At 40.8% G+C, this 18,990-nt stretch overlaps 1 protein-coding gene and 1 long non-coding RNA gene across 2 annotated transcripts in view; one reads left to right on the top strand and one right to left on the bottom strand.

Moving 5' to 3' along the window:
• The window catches only part of LOC306987358, a 42,229-nt gene extending 24,204 nt beyond the window's left edge, over positions 1-18,025 (top strand). Inside the window, exons 2-3 of the long non-coding RNA XR_013795144.1 lie at positions 16,038-16,089; positions 17,903-18,025. This is a non-coding gene — a long non-coding RNA (uncharacterized lncRNA). The remainder of the gene's footprint in view (positions 1-16,037; positions 16,090-17,902) is intronic.
• On the bottom strand, positions 16,488-18,555 carry LOC306987357 (cytochrome c-like). Its single transcript, XM_079591546.1, has 2 exons — positions 18,353-18,555; positions 16,488-18,015 (listed from the first exon to the last, which is right to left on the bottom strand). The coding sequence occupies exons 1-2, from the start codon at positions 18,525-18,527 to the stop codon at positions 17,864-17,866; spliced, it is 327 nt and encodes a 108-aa protein (XP_079447672.1). The 5' UTR covers positions 18,528-18,555; the 3' UTR covers positions 16,488-17,863.
• Positions 18,556-18,990: the final 435 nt, after the last annotated feature.

Raw genomic sequence — 18,990 nt, 5'->3', positions numbered from 1 at the left:
GTTAACATGTTCAGCACTTGCTGGCAATTTTTTATATGTTATTAGGAGTCCAAAATGGTGTTAAACATGACACTTCCTGTTGCCAGCAGGTGGCGCTATTACTCTAACTGATTATTCTCATGTAGATGTGTTCAGGGCAGGACTCTTATCAAACCTGTGAAGTTTGGGGCAGATTGGACATTGCCTACTTGAGTAACAACAACTTCCTGTTTCATTGCATTAGCATGCTTTAGCACTTAGCTAAGAATTGCTAGCATGTTTTAACATGTTTCTAACATGTTTATAACTCAATGGTTTATTTAATATGTTGCTAGTACAGCATCACAGTGTTAAACATGTCACTTCCTGTTGCCAATAGGTGGCGCTATTACTATAACTGAATATTCTCATGTAAATGTGTTCAGGACAGAACTCTTATCAAACGTGTGAAGTTTGGGGCAGATTGGGCATTCAATGCCTGAGTTACAGCAAATTCCTATTTAATTGCAGTAATAGCATGCTTTAGCACTTAGCTAATGTTTGCTAGCATGTTTTAGCATGTTTCTAGTATGGTGTTAACATGTTTAGCACTTGCTGGCAATTTTGTATATGTTAATTAGGAGTCCAAAACGGTGTTAAACATGTCACTTCCTGTTGCCAGCAGGTGGCGCTATGACTGTAACTGAATTTGAGCATGGTCATGTGTTCAGGACAGAACGCTTATCAAACGTGTGAAGTTTGGGGCAGATTGGACATTGTTTGCCTTAGTTACAGCAACTTCCTGTTTCATGGCGAAACATCAAAATTTGTCAGGCCGCCGAGGACACGCCCTTCGACGAAAACTCTAGATCTTCGCAATTTAACGTCGCAAAGGCCTTAAGATTACACTCACCAAATTTGAAGATGATCAGATTAAAACTGTAGGAGGAGTTCGTTAAAGTACGAGGCCTGAAAATGCCAAAAACTGCACAAAAATCAGAGAGGAAGTTCAAAATGGCTGACTTCCTGTTGTGTTTAAGGCTATGCTCCAAGAGACTTTTTTGTAGGTATTGGGTCATTACATGTATGTACCGAATTTCGTACACGTACGTGAAACGTAGCGGGAGGCGCACTCCGTTGAACCTTTATAGGTGGCGCTATCGAGCCATTTTACCCCGCCCAATTCTGAAACGCATATCAGATGTCAATTTTCGCCAGTTCTGACGCGTGTGCAAATTTTCGTGAGTTTTCGTGCATGTTTAGGCCCTCAAAAATGCAATCAAATGCGGAAAATAATAATAATAATAATAATAATAATAATAATAATAAACAGAGCAATTCCAATAGTGTCCTCGCACCATCGGTGCTCGGGCCCTAATAATAATAATAATAATAATAAACAGAGCAATTCCAATAGTGTCCTCGCACCATCGGTGCTCGGGCCCTAATAAACAGAGCAATTCCAAGAGGGTCCTCACACCATCGGTGCTCGGGCCCTAATAATCCGAAGAAAAACAATAGGGCCTTCGCCTTTTCAAGGCTTGGGCCCTAATAATCCTTAGAAAAACAATAGGGCCTTCGCCTTTTCAAGGCTTGGGCCCTAATAAAGAAGAAGAATAATTAAATCTATATGTGTACCGAGTTTCATATTATTACATGCAAACGTGTTTGATATATGGACCAAGTTTTTCGGACCACGTTCAAGGGGGCGCTGTTGAGCTCCCCTGCCACGCCCGGGTACCAGCTTCAGGCCGGCCCTGATGGCCGCAGGTTCTGACCTGTGTGCAAAGTTTCAAGAGTTTTCGAGCACGTTAAGGGCCCCAAAAGTGCCCGAGAAGTCCCACACAGCAGAGAAAGGGTTAAAATAAAGCCCCCCTCCTCTCTCACACACACAGACACTGAGAGAGACTGGCAAAATTCCCATCAAATCACATTCAAACCAAAATATCTGACTTCCTGTTGGTCGGAGCTAATGACTGTAAATTAGAAAGTTGTCCGGCTCGGGGAGATACATATAAATACCGATTTTTGTTACTGTAGGTAAAACTAATACTCCATTTTTGACTAAAGGTGGCGCTACTGAGCCCCTTACCACGCCCGTTTCTGAAACTTCACACATACCTAGTACCTAATAAATCTGATATGCATGTTGAGTTTCATGCAATTTGAAGCATGTTAAGAGCCTCAAATGCACCCAAAAAGAATATAAAAGTTTAAAGCGTTGCCATGGCAACAGTATTTAAGATATCAATAATTCTTTCACAGGTCTACATCTGCCGTGTGTTTACATTATACACATAAAGTTTGAAGCAAATCGGGTAAAAATAAGAGGGTGAATTCAAAGCATTTTGAAAGTGACACACTTCCTGCTGCCAGTTGGTGGCGCTATAACTTTGACTCACAATAGTCACATCCATGTGATCGGCCTCTTACAACGAACACACTGCTGAAGTTTCATCAAGATCAATTAATGTATGAGGATGTTATAACACACTTCCTGTTTCCAATATTCGCCATAAATTCGTTTCCTCGCCACGGCCAAACCGTTCGAGATATCAAAAATCCCCTGGCAATTTTTCATCCTCCATGTCTTGACTTCATGCACACCGAGTTTCGTGGCGATTGGTTGAATCGTCTAGGAGGAGTATTTTAAATTCCATTGCATGTGTTTTTTAAACTACGCCAAATAGCCGACTTCCTGTTGGGCTGGGGTAAAAAGTCAGAGCATGAAGGATATATGAACCGATGAGATCTATAAGTGTACCGAGTTTCATATTATTCCACGCAAGCGTGTTTGATTTATGGACCAAGTTTTCGGACCCCGTTCCAGGGGGCGCTGTCGAGCCCCCCTGCCACGCCCGGGTACCAGCTTCAGTCCGGCTCTAATGGCCGCGGGTTCTGACATTTGTGCAAAGTTTCAAGAGTTTTTGAGCACGTTAAGGCCCCCAAAAGTGCCCAAAAGGTAGTAATATAATAAAAATAAATATAGCTGCAAGCAGCGATTACGGGCCCAAGCCGGTGGCACCGCCACCCCGGTGCCTTTAGTGTAACTAAAGGCACCAGGGTGGCGGTGCCACCGGCTTGGGCCCTCCATCGCTGCTTGCAGCTATATTTATTTATATATATATATATATATATATATATATATATATATATATATATATATATATATATATATATATATATATAAAGCCGCCACCACGTTGCCTTTCGGGTTCCTGTGCACGACGGGCAATAACGTAACCCCGCTTTGACTGTCGAGAGGGCAATATAGCCCTATGTATCACTCGATTTTATTTAACCAAATGTTTTTTTAACAAAATATGTTATTTATCTGATTCATCCAACCCTATACTGCACTCTTTTACTAATACTATATTATATTTCATCGTTTTCATGTCTTGCCCTCAAACATATCTGTTTAATCTGCTTATTTTTAAGTTACACATAATACATTGATTGAAAAAGAAACTCAAACTTTTTGTTTATGGTAATATTATTTGATACAGAAAGAAATAAGTAAAACTGTGGGAGTGAGGGGAGGGTAATGACGGCCAAAGGGAGACAAAGACAGATAACTTTTGAAACTAAAAAAATGACATCCTAACTTTGATAATGTTTAAATATACATAAAAATGCAGCATATCATTAATTGAAATTAGTGTACTTTAAAACACTTGTTTAAAATAAAAAACACATTTATACATAGTATAAAACACTAGATGGCACAATTGTTCATAGTCTTTCTGTTCCCCTCCCCACACACACACAGACACACACACACACACACACACACACACACACACACACACACACACACACACACACACACACACACACACACACACACACACACACACACACACACACACACACACACACACACACACACAGAGAGAATGGCTGGGGGAACTCTGTCAGAGAGAGACAAAACCACATTCAAACCAAAATATCTGACTTCCTGTTGGTCGGAGCTAATGACTGTAAATCAGAAAGTTGTCCGGCTCGATGTGCACAATATACATACCAAGTTTTGTGACTGTAGGTAAAACTAACCCCCCCACTGTTGTCAAAAGTAACACACTTCCTGCTGCCAGTTGGTGGCGCTATAACTTTGACTCACATTAGTTACATCCATGTGATCGCTCTCTTACAACAAACACGCTACTGAAGTTTCATCAAGATCAATTATTGTATGAAGATGTTATAACACATCGTGTTTCTTTTTTCTCGCCATAATTTCGTTTTCTCGCCACAGCCAAACTGTTCGAGATATCAAAAATCCGTCAGCAATTTAGTATCCTCAATGTCTTGACGTCATGCTGACCGAGTTTGGTTGCGATTGGATGAATTTTCTAGAAAGAGTGTTTCAAATTCCAGGGGCATGCATTTTCATACCACCCACAATAGCCGACTTCCTGTTGGACTGGCGTAAAACTTAGAGCACGAAAGTTGTTCGGCCCGATGAGATCTAAATGTGTACCGAGTTTCATATTATTACATGCAAGCGTGTTTGATATACGGACAAGTGTTTGAATCCCATTCCAGGGGGCGCTGTCGAGCCCCCCTGCCACGCCCGGGTACCAGCTTCAGCCCGGCCGCGGGTTCTAACCTGTGTGCAATATTTCAAGAGTTTTCGAGCACGTTAAGGGCCCCAAAAGTGCCCGAGATTTTGCACACAGCAGAGAAAGGGTTAAACTAAACTAGCCCCCCTCCTCACACACACACATACACAGATCCCCCCTCCCCTCCCCACCCCACACAGACAGACACACACACACAGAATAGCAGAGACAGAGAGAGACACAATTCACATTCAAACCACAATATCTGACTTTCTGTTGGTCGGAGCTAATGACTGTAAATTAGAAAGTTGTTCGGCTTGATAATATCAATATACACGCTGAGTTTTGTAACTGTAGGTAAAACTATAACTAAGTTATAACACACTTTATGCATCCTTTTTTAATCATAAATTCGTGTCCTCGCCACGGCCAAACCGTTCGAGATATCAAAAATCCGTCCGCAATTTAGCATCCTCCATGTCTTGACTTCATGCACACCGAGTTTCGTGGTCATCGGATGAATTCTCTGGGAGAAGTGTTTCAAATGCCAGAACATGCGTTTCCATACAGCCCATAATAGCCGACTTCCTGTTGGACTGGCGTAAAACTTAGAGCACGAAAGTTGTTCGGCCCGATGAGATCTACATGTGTACCGAGTTTCATATTATTACATGCAAGCGTGTTTGATATATGGACATGTTTTTGAATCCCATTCCAGGGGGCGCTGCCGAGCCCCCCTGCCACGCCCGGGTCCCAGCTTCAGTCGGGCCCTAATGGCCGCAGGTTCTGACATTTGTGCAAAGTTTCAAGAGTTTTTGAGCACGTTAAGGCCCCCAAAAGTGCCCAAAAGGTAGTAAAATAATAATAATAAAGAAGAATAATAATAAATATAGCTGCAAGCAGCGATTACGGGCCCAAGCCGGTGGCACCACCACCCCGGTGCCTTTAGTTGCACTAAAGGCACCGAGGTGGCGGTGCCACCGGCTTGGGCCCTCCATCGCTGCTTGCAGCTATATTTATATATATATATATATATATATATATATATATATATATATATATATATATATATATATATATATATATATATATATATAAAAACGCCACCCCGGTGCCTTTCGGGTTCCTGTGCACGACGGGCAATAACGTAACTCCGCTTTGACTGCCGAGAAGAAGTCTGCTTTAGAGCTTGCATCAGTGTGGGTTCTGCAAAAGTGCGCATCGAGGGCACATATAAGAAAAAAAATTGTATATATACATATATATATATACCGGTATGTGTGTATTTTAAAAATATAAGATCGGATCAGATCGGATCGAATCGAATCGAATCGAATAATGATAATCGATTCAAGATCTTGAGAATCGGAAACGAATCGATTCTTGAAATTTGAATCGATACCCAGCACTACTCACACACACACACACACACACACACACACAGTTTAAAAGCAAAAAAAATGTATCCAACCTCATTTAAAAACAGTCTGTCGGTGCCATCTTTTGGACATTCATCATGTTGCATTGGTTTTAATTTCTTGTCCTCAAACAGAGCAGTAATCTATTTATTTTAAGCAGCAAAGATCAGCAGCAGGAGTCCGATTTCATTTACTGTAAGAACAATAGGCTATTGAACTCACAATTCAAGCAATCCACCCCGAACTATAGAGCCAAATCATGAAACTAAAAAGCGCATGGTTGAGACAAAGATAATTTTACTTGCCCAACCTGATTAGAACATGGGGAAAAAAGAAACAAAATCCTGATTATAACATTTATTGTAAGCTGCTATCGATAGTGCATTATAAATACATTAGTCACGGTAACAATGTTGCGAAGCACTCACAAAATAATCACAGTGAACAATTAAAAAATGGGGCGTTTTCATATTTTCTAACATGATACAGTTAAGCAACCTCACACGACGAGTCCTCTTTTCATGAATACCACCATCACAATTGAAAAATTGACATAGATTTCATACAACAGTTCAATAAATGCATAAAATGAGTCACTTACACTTTAGATGCAATGTTCCTGTTTTTGTTCTGTTTCAGCAGCGAAAATAGTTCAACAAAGATCACAGCAGAACCATCGCGCATCTCACAGTGTTTTTTCATTAGTGAATGATTCCGCTTTTTGAAAGAATCGCTTGACTCAAAGATTCAATTATCAATCAATAGACAACTGTCTCATTCATTAATGACTCAGTCGTTCAAACGACTCGTTTGAACGAATGAATCAATGACTCGCTCATTAAGACGGTCGCCTTGCGACACTTAAAGGAGGTTTAGTGTTATGTTCAAAAGTATAGCCTATCATTCTTTCCAACGATCGTTAATTAACTTATATTTAAAACAATCTCATAACATTATTTAATGCATTGTTATTTTTCAGTTTAAAATATTTAATTTGATCAGCCACAGGGTGTCCCTATAGTGTCTTATTATTCTAAATAATTTAATTTATTGATCAAATTTAGAAATTAAAAATGAAATATGAAGCATACATTTAATAAGAGTAGGGGTGTGACTAGGTACAGATATTAGGCTACAATATACAGATTTAAATATATCATCGCGCTCCACCGTCGATTTGAGATTGCAATGCACGTGTGTGTGTGTATGTGTGTGTGTGTGTGTGTGTGTTAAAATAATTTAGTTTAGTTAGAGAACGGGCACTAACCTATTAAAACCTGAACGTGTCCGCTTAATAAATCGTGAGTTGAACGAGAGTCGCAGCAAAGATCAGTCCAATTTCATTAATCATCATGGGTGAAGAGCAGACTGAAAAGATGATGACGGAATATTTTGTGTAAAAACGACTATTTAAGCGAATCTGTCATTGTACTGTTTTATTGTTTTCCATTAAGAATAATAGGCTATTGAACTCGCAATTCAAGCAATAACGCGTTCACGGCGAGGAACGAGCAGAACAGAGTGAATGTGTTTTAGTTCATTCCTACTGGACGTCCAGTACTTACTTTCGCTTTTAAGTTAGCGATTTAAAAGCTCCCGCCGGTGTCACACGTCGATTAACCGGTGGGAAAATATCCTCACACAGTCACCCTAATAAATATATATTTATGTCTGAACTATTTTGATCTCATTTAGACCTTACATGCTGGCATTGACTGTCATACATCACTAGAGGGCAGTATAGCCCTATGTATGACTTGATTTTTATTAAATAGCCCTATTCTGTTGGTCTGAGCTAATGACTGTAAATTAGAAAGTTGTCCGGCTCAAGGAGAAGAATACATATATAGATTTTTGTGACTGTAGGTAAAACTAACCCCCCCTCTTGGGTCAAAAGTATCTTGAAAGTGACACACTTCCTGCTGCCAGTTGGTGGCGCTATAACTTTGACTCACAATAGTCACATCCATGTGATGGGCCTCTTACAGCGAACACACTGCTGAAGTTTCATCAAGATCAGTTAATGTATGAGGATGTTATAACACACTTCCTGTTTCCAATATTCGCCATAAATTTGTTTCCTCGCCACGGCCAAACCGTTCGAGATATCAAAAATCCCCTCGCAATTTATCATCCTCCATGTCTTGGCTTCATGCACACCGAGTTTCGTGGTCATCCGATGAATTCTCTAGGAGAAGTGTTTCAAATGCCAGAACATGCGTTTCCATACAACCCATAATAACCGACTTCCTGTTGGACTGGCGTAAAACTTAGAGCACGAAAGTTGTTCGGCCCGATGAGATCTATATGTGTACCGAGTTTCATATTATTTCATGCAAGCGTGTTTGATATATGGACATGTTTTTGAATCCCATTCCAGGGGGCGCTGGCGAGCCCCCCTGCCACGCCCGGGTCCCAGCTTCAGTCGGGCCCTGATGGCCGCAGGTTCTGACATTTGTGCAAAGTTTCAAGAGTTTTTGAGCACGTTAAGGCCCCCAAAAGTGACCAAAAGGTAGTAATATAATAATAATAAAGAAGAAGAAGAAGAATAAAATATATATATATATATAAATATAAATAAATATAGCTGCAAGCAGCGATTACGGGCCCAAGCCGGTGGCACCGCCACCCTGGTGCCTTTAGTTACACTAAAGGCACCGGGCTGGCGCTGCCACCGGCTTGGGCCCTCCATCGCTGCTTGCAGCTATATTTATTTATATTTATATATATATATATATATATATATATATATATATATATATATATATATATATATAAAAAGCCGCCACCCCGTTGCCTTTCGGGTTCCTGTGCACGACGGGCAATGACGTAACACCGCTTTGACTGTCGAGAAGAAGTCTGCTTTAGAGCTTGCATCAGTGTGAGTCTTTCTGCTTCCCTCCAAACACACACAGAAAAGGGGGGGGGCTGTCTGTGTGTGTGCCCTCCCTCCCTCCCTCCCCTCCCCCCCACACACACACACAGAGAATGGCAGGGGGAACTCTGTCAGAGAGAGACAAAACCACATTCAAACCAAAATATCTGACTTCCTGTTGGTCGGAGCTTATGACTGTAAATGAGAAAGTTGTCCGGATCGATAAGCACAATATAGAGACCGAGTTTTGTGACTGTAGGTAAAAATAACCCACCCACTTTAGTCAAAAGTATCTTGAAAGTAACACACTTCCTGCTGCCAGTTGGTGGCGCTATAACTTTGACTCACAATAGTCACATCCATGTGATCGCCCTCTTACAACAAACACACTGCTGAAGTTTCATCAAGATCAATAAATGTATGAAGACGTTATAACACATTGTGTTTTTCTTTTCTCGCCATAACTTCGTTTCCTCGCCACGGCCAAACCGTTCGAGATATCAAAAATCCGTCCGCAATTTAGCGTCCTCAATGTCTTGACTTCATGCTGACCGAGTTTGGTGGCGATAGGATAATTTTTCTTGGAGGAGTATATCAAATTCCAGGGGCATGCATTTTCATACAGCCCATAATAGCCGACTTCCTGTTGGACTGGCGTAAAACTTAGAGCACGAAAGTTGTTCGGCCCGATTAAATCTATATGTGTACCGAGTTTCATATTATTACATGCAAACGTGTTTGATATATGGACCAAGTTTTTCGGACCACGTTCAAGGGGGCGCTGTTGAGCTCCCCTGCCACGCCCGGGTACCAGCTTCAGGCCGGCCCTGATGGCCGCAGGTTCTGACCTGTGTGCAAAGTTTCAAGAGTTTTCGAGCACGTTAAGGGCCCCAAAAGTGCCCGAGAAGTCCCACACAGCAGAGAAAGGGTTAAAATAAAGCCCCCCTCCTCTCTCACACACACAGACACTGAGAGAGACTGGCAAAATTCCCATCAAATCACATTCAAACCAAAATATCTGACTTCCTGTTGGTCGGAGCTAATGACTGTAAATTAGAAAGTTGTCCGGCTCGGGGAGATAAATATAAATACCGATTTTTGTTACTGTAGGTAAAACTAATACCCCATTTTTGACTAAAGGTGGCGCTACTGAGCCCCTCCACCGCGCCCGTTTCTGAAACTTCACACATGCCTAGTACCTAATAAATCTGATATGCATGTTGAGTTTCATGCAATTTGAAGCATGTTAAGAGCCTCAAATGCACCCAAAAAGAATATAAAAGTTTAAAGCGTTGCCATGGCAACAGTATTTAAGATATCAATAATTCTTTCACAGGTCTACATCTGCCGTGTGTTTACATTATACAGATGAAGTTTGAAGCAAATCGGGTAAAAATAAGAGGGTGATTTCAAAGCATTTTGAAAGTGACACACTTCCTGCTGCCAGTTGGTGGCGCTATAACTTTGACTCACAATAGTCACATCCATGTGATCGGCCTCTTACAACGAACACACTGCTGAAGTTTCATCAAGATCAATTAATGTATGAGGATGTTATAACACACTTCCTGTTTCCAATATTCGCCATAAATTCGTTTCCTCGCCACGGCCAAACCGTTCGAGATATCAAAAATCCCCTCGCAATTTATCATCCTCCATGTCTTGACTTCATGCACACCGAGTTTCGTGGTCATCCGATGAATTCTCTAGGACAAGTGTTTCAAATGCCAGAACATGCGTTTCCATACAGCCCATAATAACCGACTTCCTGTTGGACTGGCGTAAAACTTAGAGCACGAAAGTTGTTCGGCCCGATGAGATCTATACGTGTACCGAGTTTCATATTATTACATGCAAGCGTGTTTGAGATATGGACATGTTTTTGAATCCCATTCCAGGGGGCGCTGGCGAGCCCCCCTGCCACGCCCGGGTCCCAGCTTCAGTCGGGCCCTAATGGCCGCAGGTTCTGACATTTGTGCAAAGTTTCAAGAGTTTTTGAGCACGTTAAGGCCCCCAAAAGTGCCCAAAAGGTAGTAATATAATAATAAATATATATATATATATATAAATAAATATAGCTGCAAGCAGCGATTACGGGCCCAAGCCGGTGGCACCGCCACCCTGGTGCCTTTAGTTACACTAAAGGCACCGGGCTGGCGCTGCCACCGGCTTGGGCCCTCCATCGCTGCTTGCAGCTATATTTATTTATATATATATATATATATATATATATATATATATATATATATATATATATATATATATATATAAAAAGCCGCCACCCCATTGCCTTTCGGGTTCCTGTGCACGACGGGCAATAACGTAACCCCGCTTTGACTGTCGAGAAGAAGTCTGCTTTAGAGCTTGTATCAGTGTGAGTCTTTCTGCTCCCCTCCAAACACACACACACACACACACACACACACACACACACACACACACACACACACACACAGAATGGCAGGGGGAACTCTGTCGGAGAGAGACAAAACCACATTCAAACCAAAATATCTGACTTCCTGTTGGTCGGAGCTAATGACTGTAAATGAGAAAGTTGTCCGGCTCGATGTGCACAAAATACATACCGAGTTTTGTGACTGTAGGTAAAAATAACCCCCCCACTTTAGTCAAAAGCATCTTGAAAGTAACACACTTCCTGCTGCCAGTTGGTGGCGCTATAACTTTGACTCACATTAGTTACATCCATGTGATCGGCCTCTTACAAAAAACGCACTACTGAAGTTTCATCAAGATCAGTTAATGTATGAAGACGTTATAACACATCGTGTTTCTCTTTTCTCGCCATAAATTTGTTTCCTCGCCACGGCCAAACCGTTCGAGATATCAAAAATCCGTCCGCAATTTAGCATCCTCCATGTCTTGACTTCATGTTGACTGAGTTTGGTGGCGATCGAAATAATTTTTTAGGATGAGTATATAAAATTCCAGGGGGATTCATTTTTTAAACAACCCATAATAGCCGACTTCCTGTTGGACTGGCGTAAAACTTAGAGCACGAAAGTTGTTCGGCTCGATTAAATCTATGTGTGTACCGAGTTTCATATTATTACATGCAAACGTGTTTGATATATGGACCAAGTTTTCGGACCACGTTCAAGGGGGCGCTGTTGAGCTCCCCTGCCACGCCCGGGTATCAGCTTCAGGCCGGCCCTGATGGCCGCGGGTTCTGACCTGTGTGCAAAGTTTCAAGAGTTTTCGAGCACGTTAAGGGCCACAAAAGTGCCCGAGAAGTCCCACACAGCAGAGAAAGGGTTAAAATAAAGCCCCCCTCCTCTCTCACACACACAGACACTGAGAGAGACTGGCAAAATTCCCATCAAATCACATTCAAACCAAAATATCTGACTTCCTGTTGGTCGGAGCTAATGACTGTCAATTAGAAAGTTGTCCGGCTCGTGGAGATAAATATAGATACCGATTTTTGTTACTGTAGGTAAAACTAATACCCCATTTTTGACTAAAGGTGGCGCTACTGAGCCCCTTACCACGCCCGTTTCTGAAACTTTGCACAAGTGTACTAGGCAATAAATGTAAAGTGTCTGTCGAGTTTCATGCAATTTCAAGTATGCTAAGAGTCTCAAAAACTTTAAAAAAGAATATTAAAGTTTGATGCGTTGCCATGGCAACAGTATTTAAGATATCAATAATCCTTTCACAGGTCTACATCTGCCGTGTGTTTACATTATACAGATGAAGTTTTAAGCAAATCGGGTAAAAATAAGAGGGTGATTTCAAAGCATTTTGAAAGTGACACACTTCCTGCTGCCAGTTGGTGGCGCTATAACTTTGACTCACAATAGTCACATCCATGTGATCGGCCTCTTACAGCGAACACACTGCTGAAGTTTCATCAAGATCAGTTAATGTATGAGGATGTTATAACACACTTCCTGTTTCCAATATTCGCCATAAATTCGTTTCCTCGCCACGGCCAAACCGTTCGAGATATCAAATATCCCCTCGCAATTTATCATCCTCCATGTCTTGACTTCATGCACACCGAGTTTCGTGGTCATCCGATGAATTCTCCAGGACAAGTGTTTCAAATGCCAGAACATGCGTTTCCATACAGCCCATAATAACCGACTTCCTGTTGGACTGGCGTAAAACTTAGAGCACGAAAGTTGTTCGGCCCGATGAGATCTATACGTGTACCGAGTTTCATATTATTACATGCAAGCGTGTTTGAGATATGGACATGTTTTTGAATCCCATTCCAGGGGGCGCTGCCGAGCCCCCCTGCCACGCCCGGGTCCCAGCTTCAGTCGGGCCCTAATGGCCGCGGGTTCTGACATTTGTGCAAAGTTTCAAGAGTTTTTGAGCACGTTAAGGCCCCCAAAAGTGCCCAAAAGGTAGTAATATAATAATAATAAAGAAGAAGAAGAATAAATAAATATATATATATATATATATAAATAAATATAGCTGCAAGCAGCGATTACGGGCCCAAGCCGGTGGCACCGCCACCCTGGTGCCTTTAGTTTCACTAAAGGCACCGAGGTGGCGGTGCCACCGGCTTGGGCCCTCCATCGCTGCTTGCAGCTATATTTATTTATATATATATATATATATATATATATATATATATATATATATATATATATATATATATATATATATATATAAAAAGCCGCCACCCCGTTGCCTTTCGGGTTCCTGTGCACGACGGGCAATAACGTAACCCCGCTTTGACTGTCGAGAAGAAGTCTGCTTTAGAGCTTGTATCAGTGAGAGTCTTTCTGCTTCCCTCCAAACACACACAGAAAAGGGGGGGGGGGCTGTCTGTGTGTGTGCCCTCTCTCCCTCCCCTCCCCCCCACTCCACACACACACACACACACACACACAGAGAGAATGGCAGGGGGAACTCTGTCAGAGAGAGACAAAACCACATTCAAACCAAAATATCTGACTTCCTGTTGGTCGGAGCTAATGACTGTAAATGAGAAAGTTGTCCGGATCGATAAGCACAATATACAGACCGAGTTTTGTGACTGTAGGTAAAAATAACCCACCCACTTTAGTCAAAAGTATCTTGAAAGTAACACACTTCCTGCTGCCAGTTGGTGGCGCTATAACTTTGACTCACAATAGTCACATCCATGTGATCGCCCTCTTACAACAAACACACTGCTGAAGTTTCATCCAGATCAATTAATGTATGAAGACGTTATAACACATTGTGTTTTTCTTTTCTCGCCATAACTTCATTTCCTCGCCACGGCCAAACCGTTCGAGATATCAAAAATCCGTCCGCAATTTAGCGTCCTCAATGTCTTGACTTCATGCTGACCGAGTTTGGTGGCGATAGGATCATTTTTCTTGGAGGAGTATATCAAATTCCAGGGGCATGCATTTTCATACAGCCCATAATAGCCGACTTCCTGTTGGACTGGTGTAAAACTTAGAGCACGAAAGTTGTTCGGCCCGATTAAATCTATATGTGTACCGAGTTTCATATTATTACATGCAAACGTGTTTGATATATGGACCAAGTTTTTCGGACCACGTTCAAGGGGGCGCTGTTGAGCTCCCCTGCCACGCCCGGGTACCAGCTTCAGCCCAGCCCTGATGGCCGCAGGTTCTGACCTGTGTGCAAAGTTTCAAGAGTTTTCGAGCACGTTAAGGGCCCCAAAAGTGCCCGAGAAGTCCCACACAGCAGAGAAAGGGTTAAAATAAAGCCCCCCTCCTCTCTCACACACACAGACACTGAGAGAGACTGGCAAAATTCCCATCAAATCACATTCAAACCAAAATATCTGACTTCCTGTTGGTCGGAGCTAATGACTGTAAATTAGAAAGTTGTCCGGCTCGGGGAGATAAATATAAATACCGATTTTTGTTACTGTAGGTAAAACTAATACCCCATTTTTGACTAAAGGTGGCGCTACTGAGCCCCTCCACCGCGCCCGTTTCTGAAACTTCACACATGCCTAGTACCTAATAAATCTGATATGCATGTTGAGTTTCATGCAATTTGAAGCATGTTAAGAGCCTCAAATGCACCCAAAAAGAATATAAAAGTTTAAAGTGTTGCCATGGCAACAGTATTTAAGATATCAATAATTCTTTCACAGGTCTACATCTGCCGTGTGTTTACATTATACACATAAAGTTTGAAGCAAATCGGGTAAAAATAAGAGGGTGAATTCAAAGCATTTTGAAAGTGACACACTTCCTGCTGCCAGTTGGTGGCGCTATAACTTTGACTCACAATAGTCACATCCATGTGATCGGCCTCTTACAGCGAACACACTGCTGAAGTTTCATCAAGATCAGTTAATGTATGAGGATGTTATAACACACTTCCTGTTTCCAATATTCGCCATAAATTCGTTTCCTCGCCACGGCCAAACCGTTCGAGATATCAAAAATCCCCTGGCAATTTTTCATCCTCCATGTCTTGACTTCATGCACACCGAGTTTCGTGGTGATTGGTTGAATCGTCTAGGAGGAGTATTTTAAATTCCATTGCATGTGTTTTTTAAACTACGCCAAATAGCCGACTTCCTGTTGGGCTGGGGTAAAAAGTCAGAGCACGAAGGATATATGAACCGATGAGATCTATAAGTGTACCGAGTTTCATATTATTCCACGCAAGCGTGTTTGATTTATGGACCAAGTTTTCGGACCGCGTTCCAGGGGGCGCTGTCGAGCCCTCCTGCCACGCCCGGGTACCAGCTTCAGTCCGGCTCTAATGGCCGCGGGTTCTGACATTTGTGCAAAGTTTCAAGAGTTTTTGAGCACGTTAAGGCCCCCAAAAGTGCCCAAAAGGTAGTAATATAATAATAATAATAAATAATAAATAATAAAGAAGAATAATCCGAAGGAAAACAATAGGGCCTTCGCCTTTTCAAGGCTTGGGCCCTAATAATCTGAAGGAAAACAATAGGGCCTTCGCCTTTTCAAGGCTTGGGCCCTAATAAAGAAGAAGAATAAATAATAATCCCATGGAAAACAATAGGGCCTTCGCCTTTTCAAGGCTTGGGCCCTAATAATAATCCCAAGAAAAACAATAGGGCCTTCGCCTTTTCAAGGCTTGGGCCCTAATAATAATAATAAATAATAATCCGAAGGAAAACAATAGGGCCTTCGCCTTTTCAAGGCTTGGGCCCTAATAATAGTTAAGAAGAATAATCCTTTGGAAAACAATAGGGCCTTCGCCTTTTCAAGGCTTGGGCCCTAACTATCTATCTATTAGGCTAACCTGGAGAGTAACCACCTGATCTTGTGAGGGGAACATAAGTTATAATGTAAGAGGGAATCCTTCCATTCACTATACATCAGCATGGTTCTATGATTAATTTATGTTGCTAGACAAATCTGCTTCTTTGCATGTCATCCTAGGGTTGCCTTAACAACATAGGTTTTAGTTCATTGCCAACACACCCATCTACGCTAGATCGGGAATCCTCCCAACATTGGAATTCGCCAAACCACTGAACTTGACTCAGCTATGTTTTAGAAGAGAGACACACAAACACATTCACACATACCACCAGAGTGCAGAACTTTAAACGGTGAAGTGTGAGTGACGTCAAACGGTCAGCTCTGGGAAAAGTCTGCAAGCACTGAAACTATAGTGATTTCCCATGACAGTGGGCAACAAGAACAGCATACGGAAAATATGACACAATACTATTCAGAATTCATTCTCTGATTTATGTTTTTATTAAGTGGTTGATACATGAAAACAAAGGGAGACACATGGTAAAATAGGCACACTTTATATTGCCTTTAACTTAACAGTGTAAATGACTGCTTCATGTTAAACTGATTAAGATTGAATTGTTATTAAACTGACTATAGATTATGAGCATAAACATCTTCATTCACTCTGCCTCATTTTACCAAATCAGGCACCAGTTTTTGACTCTAAAAAGGCATAAAATTACAAGTTACATTTTACAAACATAATGTTATAAACACAATGCATCAGCAACACAGCTACTTTACATATAGGCAAATTTGTGGCATTTTATCAGATGGCTGCATTACATAAAATAGTAAAAACATTGAAAACTCAGGTTGTGAACTTAAAGTTTTATAAATGTACAATACAAAGCTTTCAATGAAAAGTCCAAAAACGGGAGCATGACAGTTCTAATACGTAGACATAGCAATATGGTTAAATGATTCACTGAGTGATAATTCACAAAATAATAAATGTGTTCATCTGAAGTTGATTCGATATGCAGTGTTGGATTGCTGAGAAAACACTCCTTAAAAGTGAAACGATTATTGTGAATAGAGGTGTCAAATGCTTTGTGGCATCTCAATTTTGCATGTAATTTAGCCTGCCATCTAGTGGCGTGTGTGTGCAGTTTCACAAAATCAAAAGATCTTCTGAATGCATATAAATTATGTTTTTTTTTAAAGGATTTTTTAAAACATTAGGATTAGAAAAAAAAAAAAAAAAAACACACAAAAAAAAAAACACAACGTGTGAGAATAGCACATAGGCTATTCAGGTAATCAATAAAAAAAAGTAATTGTAGTCTAATTATGAGTATTTTAAAACATAATTTAATCTATTTACAAGTAGGCCTACTGCATGTTTTTAATCTAGTTGCCTAATCCAGATGACATGTAATCAGTTACTAACTGCAGGTGACTAGGTCAGTGTTTCCAAACCCTGCTCCATGGAGGCACACCAACACATTTTGGAGGTCTCCCTTATCTGACCCATATATTTCTGGTCTTGGAGTCTCTAATGAGTTGAAACAGTCGTGTTTGATTAGGAAGAGTTCAAACATGTGTAGTGTTGGTGTGCCTCTAGGAACAGGGTTGGGAAACACGACTAGATAAACACTGGGCAGTTGTTACAGTAAACATAAACTACTTCTGATGAAACAGTGAACTCTGGTGGTGAACAGGAGTAGTGTAAGGTCCGATTCGATAGTTAAAAATGCATTATTCAAATGAATGTATTCATATGAATTAATATCTGTTAATTTATGATAATTCTTTGTTATTAATAAAATATGTATAATGTATGTAGGCAAAATGTGTTACAGTAAACTGGTTTTAAATGGAACGTGTGAATTTCTTCAAATATGTTGTCAGATCAACTCTTTCCTGATTCTTACGGATCCCAGCGAAAATCATCATGGTCCCTGGAATGTACCTCTTTGGATTCTCTAAGTACTCCATAAGAGTGTCTTCCTCCCAAACAATACCTAAATAAACCAAAGCAATGCTAAAATAACTTTTCTTGGTTTTATTTAATTGTATTAGTGTGAAGTGCATTAAAATCTTCCACAGAATGGATGTGGTTTATTAATACACACAGTAGACCAAAGTGGTCACAAATATATCCATGTTTAAACGAAGCATTATTACACTTAGAGTATTCACTCTATATGCAACTATACCTGCTTTTCAAGATCAGTGATAGAAATGGCTACATTTTTGAAATTTCACATGCAGTGAAAATGAAATCGCTTAGGCTACACATTCTGTCACTTTGTTTCCTTGTCATTTTTTATTTTATTTTATTTTTTTGCCCACACTCACCTTTCTCCATGTTGTTCTCTGTGTAGTATAAATAGTCAGGTGCTTTGCCAGTCATGCGACCAAAGAGCCCATGTAGGTTTGGGCCAACTTTGTGCTTGCCACCAGCCTCAACTGTGTGACACTGAGAGCATTTCTGCATAAAGATCTTCTTTCCTTTTGCTATGTCTTCTCCCATTTTAATGTCATAAATGGTCACAACAGATGAATCTGACAAAAAGAGAGGATAGCTATTTTATTGGACAACTTTATAAGATGTAGTCCTATATTATGCAGCAATTGATTTTCAGAAATAAATATTCACTGGATTAAAACCCTTCAGGAAAATAATATCAAATGAACGCGTGATTCATGATCAATGAACATCGTTATAAAACAACGCGAATTAACTTTAAAAGGAAGGCTAGCCTATATCAAATGTAAAAGTTATTTTGCATCTGTAACAACGTAACGAAATTAGTTTTATATGAATCTTTATTTATTCGACAGTATTTTGAATGACTAAACTCGTGCACTTACCTCTGCGGTCTGCGAACTCAAGTGTTTTGGTAGGCTATCACCAGAATCGTTTAACTCGTTTAAGCTTCGTGCCATGGATAGCTAGCATACTTACACCAGTTCCGTTTCAATTGAGTACAGTT

Source organism: Phoxinus phoxinus (assembly GCF_949152265.1).
Source record: "Phoxinus phoxinus genome assembly, chromosome: 19".
Lineage (NCBI taxonomy): Eukaryota > Metazoa > Chordata > Actinopteri > Cypriniformes > Leuciscidae > Phoxinus > Phoxinus phoxinus.
This window is presented reverse-complemented; position numbering and strand designations above follow the sequence as displayed.

Coding starts and splice junctions, on each gene's coding strand:
- LOC306987357 (XM_079591546.1), bottom strand. CDS start 18,527: ATGGGAGAAGACATAGCAAAAGGAAAGAAGATCTTTATGCAGAAATGC. Junction 18,016..18,352: donor AGAGAACAACATGGAGAAAG/GTGAGTGTGGGC, acceptor TGGTTTATTTAG/GTATTGTTTGGGAGGAAGAC.